General features: G+C 27.0%; 1 protein-coding gene across 1 annotated transcript; it reads left to right on the forward strand.

Annotated features, from left to right (window-relative positions):
- The first annotated feature begins 2,825 nt into the window (after nucleotides 1–2,825).
- On the forward strand, nucleotides 2,826–9,426 carry LOC114132519 (glutamate [NMDA] receptor subunit 1). The gene is made up of 15 exons (XM_027997993.2): nucleotides 2,826–3,236; nucleotides 4,547–4,798; nucleotides 4,896–4,988; nucleotides 5,163–5,264; nucleotides 5,717–5,991; nucleotides 6,089–6,202; nucleotides 6,279–6,426; nucleotides 6,505–6,721; nucleotides 6,793–6,927; nucleotides 7,000–7,157; nucleotides 7,396–7,779; nucleotides 7,870–8,027; nucleotides 8,100–8,272; nucleotides 8,367–8,620; nucleotides 8,715–9,426. Exons 1-15 carry the CDS (start codon nucleotides 3,039–3,041, stop codon nucleotides 8,973–8,975), a joined length of 2,922 nt encoding a protein of 973 aa, XP_027853794.2. The 5' UTR covers nucleotides 2,826–3,038; the 3' UTR covers nucleotides 8,976–9,426.
- The last annotated feature ends 343 nt before the right edge of the window (nucleotides 9,427–9,769 follow it).

Consider the following 9,769-nt stretch of genomic DNA (forward strand, 5'->3'; position numbering starts at 1 on the left):
TTAAAAAAAAAGAGATATTAAAAATTATAAGCTATAAATAAAAAAATTAAAATATTAATTATCTTGATTACAATTTATAATAACATGTATTTTTAAATTTACAATCTTTATCTATCGTTTATCGAGGTCATAAATATTGAATTTATATATTGACCGTAGATTGAGTTTAATAATTGCTATTATTTTGTTATTATGAGTATTTTGTACTTTTAGAAACATGGGAAATCCGAAATTGTATGTATTGAAAAATACAGTCGTAATTAATAATTAATAATAAATCGTTAATGAACAAATTGTTGAAATATGAAGGAAAAAATGGAACTATTGAGAAACATGTAAAAATATGTACTTATGGCAAAATATGTAAAATAAAATATAATTAATTTTATTGGAAATCCCTTGAAACAAATTTATCAAGTCACAGTAAAAATATGTATTTACATATAAATCCAAGCCTGTTAATCATTAACCACTTATAGGTAAGTTATAACAGTTCAGTAAGTTAATAGTCAATACTAGGTACTAATAGAATGGTGTAAAATGGGATTAACCAACCATATAGGCTCATGGTACAAATATTGTTTATTAGTCTAAATATTTTTAAACATTTTTTGTATATATAAAATAATGATATTATCTATACATATTGAAAAAAAATTCAAATTTTTATGATTAATACTTTTTTTTTAATTTTAACATAAAACTATTGATTTGTATAATCAATGCATTTATCTAAACCTATACCTGCTAAAATAATAAAATCGTTTTTTTTTGTTAAAATATCCTCAAATTTGAAACATTTACAAAAAGTTATATAAAAAAATTATGATCATGTATTTTTGTCATTTTTGGTATTTTTTAATTGCTGCAAGAACAATTTTTGAGAAATTTATTAAATTGTCATGTTTGTGTATCAACAAAGGCAATCACGTAGCCATGATTTTATTTGTTTTATTTTTGTTTTGCGGTGGGGGGGGGGTCAAATAATTTTGAATACAATTTTTATTGTTTAACTGATTAGTGATTGATATTCAAAATATTTTGTATTTAATTATTAAAAATTTCAGGGGGAGTCTAGACTGCATTGACCTTTCTGGATATATTATGTATAAATGTATAAGTGATAATGTGATATAGAACCATGTATATCTTCTGCTTTTGATTTTGAGTACCTACCTATGATTATATGTTTGAAGAGTCATACCTCATTAAAATTAAATTTAGAAAAAAATTAAATTATAAAATCAATCATAATGTTAAATAATTATTTATTTATTTTGTCTGTTTGATATACTTATATACTACAATATGCTTTAAACGATATTATAGTAATATAGTATAAAGATTCTTTAATTGACATTATTGTCTCAATTAAAATAAATGTGCTTAACAATATATTTTTATTGAAAAATTGATTAGGTATCTGTCATCGTTTTAAATACCAATAGGTATACAACAATGAATAATTTACTAATATGTATTTATAAATAATTCTTTTATTTTTTCCATAAATATCATACACATACAATATCATACGAGACTTACCAGATCAGATGTATGAAATTGAGATTTAAAAAAATAGTTATAGACCATACATTTTGAATTTTTATATTTAAGCAGATGTTTTATCAAGCTGGGCGGTAAAGCGATAAAAGAAAGTACCATTTAAATTAGATGATTCAGGATGTATCTATTTATCTAGTATTTTTACAGTTAAAAATTAACTTTTTGTCATTTTTAGTTTACAGACACAAAAATACCTTAAGTTTTTAGAACACTGCACCTGACCCCTTTAACTACCTACTGCAGATCGCAGGTAACAAGCATGGTTACATATTTCCTTATTTTTATTTAAAAACTCACTACATTTAAGGATAATAGGTATTGTTATAATATATTATTTTCTATTATTACTTAAGCATTATCTTAGGTTTTTAAGTACTTATATACGACTGCAGGATAAATATTCAGCTACCACCTATCCTTATTCTTGGATGATATTAAGTGATGAGTATATATTATACCTAACGTCCTAACTAATAAATTATAGTGACCATTGATTTTTAAATGGTATTTAGGTATGTAGATCGTACAAATAAAATGAGTATTATTCATTTATGCTTAATTTATTAAATAATAATATTGACTTCTGCAATCACAAAATTGGGCTATTTAAGCTCTAAAAATCATTTCTATGTTTATAGCCTGCTATAATTGTCATATTATATTAATAAGTAATACATAATTATTATAATAAGAATCTAGTGTTTATAGTGCAGCAGTAGTGCCACAGCAGTCTTTATGATGTGTAAATGTGTAATACAGGGGTACCTAGATACAACGTGAGTAGGTATATAGGTAACAAAAATGGCGCAAGTGTAAAATTACCCGGATGATCTCAAAACATTATTTATTCCACAACCATGGTCGCCTTAAAATTTAAAAAGAACAAACCCATTGATAACATTCACACAAAATTATTTTTTAAATTATCGTTGTTTACAAAATACAAGTTGACGACCTCCTTTTAAAATAAGATAAATATATATATATTGTTGGATAATTTTAACCGTGTGTACTATATAAATTATAAATAACAAAATGTAATTATTTAATATCAAATAAAATTATAAAATTATTTTTAATTCTGAGGAGATTTGAATCAAATTTTATTTTTACAATTTGGTTATTACGTTTTGTAGGTATGGCTATACCGTAATCTGATCAATATATCCTGACAGGATAATATGCTGTTGCTATAGTTACAGTCTTTCTCAAGCATGCTCTGTGGTCCATTACTTGTGACTTTAGTTTCGTCCTTTATGCAGTTTAATATACCTATTATAAGGTATAAATCACAATGTAATCGCAATGTTTTTCTTAACAATTAGATAATATGTTTAAATATATATATACATATATTTATTTATATAGTTTTAACAAAAATAACGATAAATAGTTAAAACAAAAATTAAATATAACATTTTGGGCGTATTCAAAAAATTGTTTATCGATTTTTTATTGAAATTTTTAAAATAATGTCTAAGATATTTAAAATTCAATTTAGCAAAATGAAACCAGTTTTTAGTGTTTTTCTGTTACTTTTGTTTTCTATATTTCATTGTAACAGTGAAAATTTAGAAAAAGAAAATACCGATAATAATCCATATGAATTTCACATTGGTGGAGTTTTAAGTAGCAACGCAAGTGAAGATTATTTCAAACAAACAATTGAAGTAATGTACAATTTATACATTTAATATGCTTATTGCCTGTATAAATAATTTTAGCATAAATAACAATTAATAGTGATTTTTAAACCACGCGCGAATTTGCGCAATTGTTTGTAGGTACGTTTTTATAATTTTAATACTATGCATGCATCGAGTATATACATATATTCATAAATCTTATACAGCAATTATTATTAAGTATTTATAAGTTATTTTAAATTCCAAGTGATGAATGTATTCATATTATAATTTATAATGAGTTTTCTTATGTTTGAAGACACTTTTTACAATAGAAAAAAATGCCTCAAATGCTTCTGATAGGAAAGTGAATTTTGTTGGTACTTTAGGAGGTAAAAAATAACAATTTCTTAATACCTACTTTTTTAAATAATTGGGAGAAAAAATTTGGAAAAATATGAATTTTTACACAAAACCAATTTCTTTTATTGTTACTGTAATTTGTAACTCAAAACGAATTACCGTTTACACTCAAAACGTTCATCAAATGTTTATATTTGTATTTTAACCTACACATATTATAATTTTAAAAATATTTTATGTTTTTTTTTGAGTGAAGATATATATATATATATATATATATACCTGGAAAATCTATGTACCTAATATTGTCATATTGAGATGAGATCGATAATTTTTGTTGTAAAATTTCGAACACAAATAAAATATTTCAATAACTTTAAACTATTATTAATCAATATTAATTTACGTTACATTGCTATTTAAGTAAAGAATATTATCTTATGTAGGTATTTTAAATATTTTTGTTTAAGTACCTATTTATAATATATAATATATAAGAATAAAAATTCATAATTATAATTTTTATTACCTATAAGTTATAACTATTAAAGATATAAACTAACCTAACCTACCGGCTACCGGATATCATTTTTTTAATATCAAAATTTAGCACTATTTAATTTTTTATGCAGCTCATTTAAGCTCATTTTAGTACCTTTATATATTATAAAAAACATTAAGGTTTATGTGAAATATTAACACTTCTATAAGTAACTTAGGTCATAGGCACTAAGTACCTTTATAATTTGTATTATATTGTCGAAAGAAAAACTTAAAATTATAGTGAGGTTTTAATAAGCTATATACCATTATATTTTAGTTGAAGTATAATATGGTTCTATTTCAAACGGGATTAGACTCACAATATTTTATAGATATATAGGTATACTTCATAAGTCATCACTTGCGCTTATTATTACCTACTTATTGCTATTTTATGCCCTGTATTAAATAATAATATATACTCATGTCATACGTAATTGTTTTTATAGCATCTAAACTTCAATACACCATTTATGAAACCTGGTAATACATTCTACGCTCATTCCATAAAAATGGATCCAAATCCAATCAAAACGGCTCTCAACGTTTGTAAGCAGCTTATTGTGCGAAGAGTGTATGCCGTTATTGTTTCTCATCCACAAATCGGAGATCTGTCTCCGGCTGCTGTATCATACACCAGTGGTTTCTATCATATACCCGTGATTGGTATTTCGTCCAGAGATTCTGCTTTTTCGGATAAAGTAACCACAATATTTATTATATTATAAAATTAATGGTGTTAACTTGATTTTTTATGCATCGTTTACTATTGTTGTGTAAATCTGAAACTTGTTACAGAATATTCACGTGTCATTTCTTCGTACCGTTCCACCCTATTCACACCAAGCTGAAGTATGGGTAGAATTACTCAAATATTTCAATTATTTAAAGGTAGTTACATCGTATATATCATATAATATATATATATATATATATATGCACTGTTGCACAGGTTATTGTGCGCAGTTCAAATTTATTTTCATATATATATATTATATACTGTATAAATTGTTTAGTATTGTTCGGTTAAACATTTTAATAATTTTAACGTAATATGTGCTGTAGGTCATATTTATCCACAGCTCTGATACCGACGGTAGAGCGTTTGTCGGTAGATTCCAAACTACTTCACAAAATCAAGGAGAAGACATCGAAAAGAAAGTTCAGGTTGTTATACTATAAATAATAATAATAAACTGATTAAAAATATATATTATACTAATAATATGTAATTTAGTATAACATAACTGCGTGAGTCTGCGTCCTTTTAATAAAGTATAATAACACTATAATTTCACTATTTTGGTGTCAAAACTTTGAAATATTATCGACTGAATATTAAAATATTATGCCCCTGCAACTTCCAAATCATTCTACTGTAAGACACGCTAGTCATAACCGACACTGGCTATGTAGTTTTTAATTTTTACATGTGCTGCAGTCTAAAACGTCATACCCATCACCCCCTACCCCCAAACACACACACAGTAATAACGCAACTGCTATAGAATGCAAATAATATTGAATCACTTAACATAGATCTACATATAAAGAAAATGTGACAATATTTTATGCAGAAATACCTATGTGTCTAAATGTTTTCTTCTCAAATATTCTAGGTGGAGGCGGTTATCGAATTTGAACCGGGTCTATTTCATTTCAACAACCAATTAAACGAAATGAAGAACGCACAAGCCAGGGTGTATTTAATGTACGCAAGCAAATTAGACGCAGAAATCATTTTCAGAGATGCGGCAGATCGAAACATGACCGAGGCTGGATATGTGTGGATTGTAACGGAGCAAGCTTTAGACGCTAATAATGTACCGGAAGGAACGATCGGATTGAAATTAGTTAACGCCTCTAACGAATTAGCTCATATATATGATAGCATGTACGCATATACATTTTTTCTAGTAGAATGGAGTATTTTTTTACATGTATTAAAAAATACAAATTTAATGTATTAATTTTAATTTGGTCTACTGCAGATATATATTGGCATCAGCGATTACAGATATGAACCGTACAAAAACTATAACACCACCGCCCGCTGATTGTGATAACTCTGGTGCTATTTGGGATACGGGCAAGACACTTTTCGAGTAATTTTTGCTAATTTGCCAACTATAACAATCAGTTTATTTAGCATTACATTAAATTATTAATATTTCTTTTTAGATATATAAAGAAACAAGTATATAAAGATGGACATACGGGTAAAGTAGCTTTCGATAATAACGGTGATCGAATATATGCTGAATATGATATAGTCAATGTCAAAGAAGTGGCCAATAAAGATGCTATTGGGAAATATTATTTTAATAATGTAAATGAATAAATAATAATAATTTACCTCGTAATAAAATAATAATATTGATGATTTAAAAAAATATATTGATTTTAGGAGCTTAATAAGATGAAACTTCGACTTAACGAATCTAACATTATATGGCCAGGACGTTTAAAAAAGAAACCCGAAGGTTTTATGATCCCTACACATTTAAAAGTATTAACAATAGAAGAAAAACCATTTGTGTATGTAAGACCATTAAAGAAAGAAGATGGAAATAGCTGTAAGACAGATGAAATAATGTGTCCGTTGTATAATACTTCATCTAAAGGTAAACTATTTTACTTCGAAAAAATTAATAAAAATTGGATATTAATTCATATTTATTTATTTTAATTTTAGAACCAATAGTGTATTGTTGTAAAGGATATTGTATCGATTTGCTTGTGGAACTTTCTGAAACAATAAATTTTACATACAGTTTATCATTATCACCTGACGGACAATTTGGAAATTATGAAATAAGAAACAACTCAGGTTAATACTTCTATAAAATATAAAAACGTATAAGGTTAAATTATATATTATAACCATGATAAATAATTTTAGCTAGTGGAAAAAAAGAATGGAATGGTTTGATTGGTGAAATAGTTTATGAAAGAGCAGATATGATATTAGCTCCTCTTACTATCAATCCAGAAAGAGCAGAATTCATAGAGTTTAGTAAACCATTCAAGTACCAAGGAATTACTATTTTGGAGAAGAAGGTAAATTGTTTATCTCAGATATTGGGTACAATGAAAATCACACTGATATTTTATTTTTAAATATATATATATATATATATATATTTAAATATTTAAAATAAAAAAAAATTGGATGTATCTTTTAAATGAAAAATATCTCAACAGTTAAAATGTACCACAATGATTTTGCATGACCTAGTTAAGTATTATATTTTCAAAATATAATATGATTTTTCATTTTTTTTTCAATATGTTTTAGCCATCACGATCTTCGACACTTGTATCATTTTTGCAACCATTCAGCCATACACTCTGGGTGCTTGTCATGGGTTCTGTTCATGTGGTTGCGCTTGTCTTATATCTACTCGACAGGTTTTCTCCTTTTGCTAGATTCAAGTTAATTAATGCTGACGGTACAGAAGAGGATGCACTTAATTTATCAAGTGCTACATGGTTCGCATGGGGAGTATTGTTAAACAGTGGTATTGGCGAAGGAACACCAAGAAGTTTCTCAGCTAGAGTTCTAGGAATGGTTTGGGCTGGATTCGCCATGATCATTGTAGCATCATACACTGCCAATTTGGCTGCTTTTCTTGTGCTCGAAAGACCGAAGACTAAACTATCTGGAATTAATGATGCTAGGGTAGGAATATAGTATTTAATAATAATAGTATAATAGAATAGAAATACTTATCAACTACTTATGCATAATTATTGATTTGTTCTATAATAGCTCCGTAGTACAATGGAAAATTTAACTTGTGCCACAGTAAAGGGATCCGCAGTTGATATGTATTTTAGACGACAAGTGGAACTGTCAAACATGTATAGAACAATGGAAGCCAACAACTACGAAACTGCTGAAGATGCAATTCGTGACGTGAAGAACGAGTAAATAATCAGAATATAAAATTTATCTAATAAAGATCATCGATGTTTAATGACATTTAAAATAATTTTCAGTAAACTTATGGCATTTATATGGGACAGCAGCCGTTTGGAATTCGAAGCTGCGCAAGATTGTCAATTAGTCACGGCTGGTGAATTATTTGGACGTTCTGGGTATGGAGTCGGTCTACAAAAAGGTTCGCCTTGGTCTGAAGCAGTTACATTATCAATTTTAGATTTCCACGAAAGTATGTATATATGCGTATTTTATATAATATATTATATAACACTTTATATAGCTACAGGCTATGTAAATTTTAAACCTCAATACTTTTTAACTAGGTGGTTTCATGGAAAGTTTGGACGATAAATGGATATTTCAAGGGAGAGTAGAACAATGTGAAGATCAAGAAAAAACACCCAATACCTTAGGATTGAAAAATATGGCTGGTGTGTTTATACTCGTCGCTGTGGGTATAGTGGTTGGAATGGTTTTAATCGTCATCGAGATAGGCTACAAAAAACATCATGTACGTAAACAGAATCGATTGCAATTAGCCCGTAATTATGGACAAACGTGGAGGGCTATAGTTCAAGTTAGTGTAAATTGTTATGCATGACGGTTAAATTTAATAAAATTAAAATATATAAGTGCCTGTAAGTCATTTTTATATCTAATATTCTATACAGAAACGAAAAATGATGAGAATGCACGGTCGAACTAGTGGTGTTGGAGCACTTAGTCTGTCGGTTGAAGCATTGCCGAGAAGTGTTTTAAACATAAGTCCAATTCGATCAATTGAAACATTACCGAGAACTTGTCGCAACTCACCAAGCCCGACTCGAGCTTGGTCCGGTCGACAAATGGTACACAGAAAGAGTGATGATATTCCACTACGGTCACCAATTGGAGGTCCTCCACAGTTACATTTCCATAATAATCTCATGTAATTGGCATTATAAAAATAATTTATATAGTTCATAATAAAAAAAAAAATAATTAACATAATTCATTATATGATAAAGAAATTAAATCTACTTATCAGGATATATGACGTATAAAATAGGATTTAATACATAAATTACATAAGAATATTAGTGTTTTATATGTTGTACCTGTGTATTAGGGATTACGAAATAGGGACAATATAGACGACCACATTTTAATACCTAGTTTCTAATATTTTATCGTAATATGAAACATAATTTATGCTACCTATATTATTTATTTAATATTTTGCTATATAGCGTTTTGTTTGTTTAAATTTTATTATATCTGTTATTATTGTTATTAAATGTATATATCATAATATTTATAAACATACTCGTATACTCACATTTATGTTATTTATATATTACATATTTACATACCTACATTAATTATAAAATTTAATTATTTAAATGCAATGTATTTAAATGTATATGGTTGTTATAGGTACTGATAAGTGAATAAATGAAATGGCATTTTGCTCCTTACAATTTTATTTATAAATTGTAAATACCGTGAAATCAGGCGAATTTCAATAATTTTCTTTAGATGTACCTACTTCTCAACTTCAAAATTTTACTTAAAAATGAATTTTAAGAACTTAAATAAATTGCTGTTATATCAATAATTTTTATCCGTGTATTAAGTTTTTCAAACTCGTACATCAAGCTCTTTTTATTCATTAATATTTAATTTATATGAATTTATTGCAAATTACCTTGCAATGCGATAAAAAAATGTTTGTTTTTAAATTCAT

Source organism: Aphis gossypii, chromosome 2 (genome assembly GCF_020184175.1).
Source record: "Aphis gossypii isolate Hap1 chromosome 2, ASM2018417v2, whole genome shotgun sequence".
NCBI classification, from domain to species: Eukaryota; Metazoa; Arthropoda; class Insecta; order Hemiptera; family Aphididae; genus Aphis; species Aphis gossypii.

Excerpts from the sequence above, each read along its gene's own strand:
- LOC114132519 (XM_027997993.2), top strand. The coding sequence starts at position 3,039 with ATGTCTAAGATATTTAAAATTCAATTTAGCAAAATGAAACCAGTTTTT. Across the intron at positions 6,928-6,999 it reads TGAAATAAGAAACAACTCAG|CTAGTGGAAAAAAAGAATGG; the intron begins GTTAATACTTCT and ends AAATAATTTTAG. Across the intron at positions 8,273-8,366 it reads AATTTTAGATTTCCACGAAA|GTGGTTTCATGGAAAGTTTG; the intron begins GTATGTATATAT and ends CTTTTTAACTAG.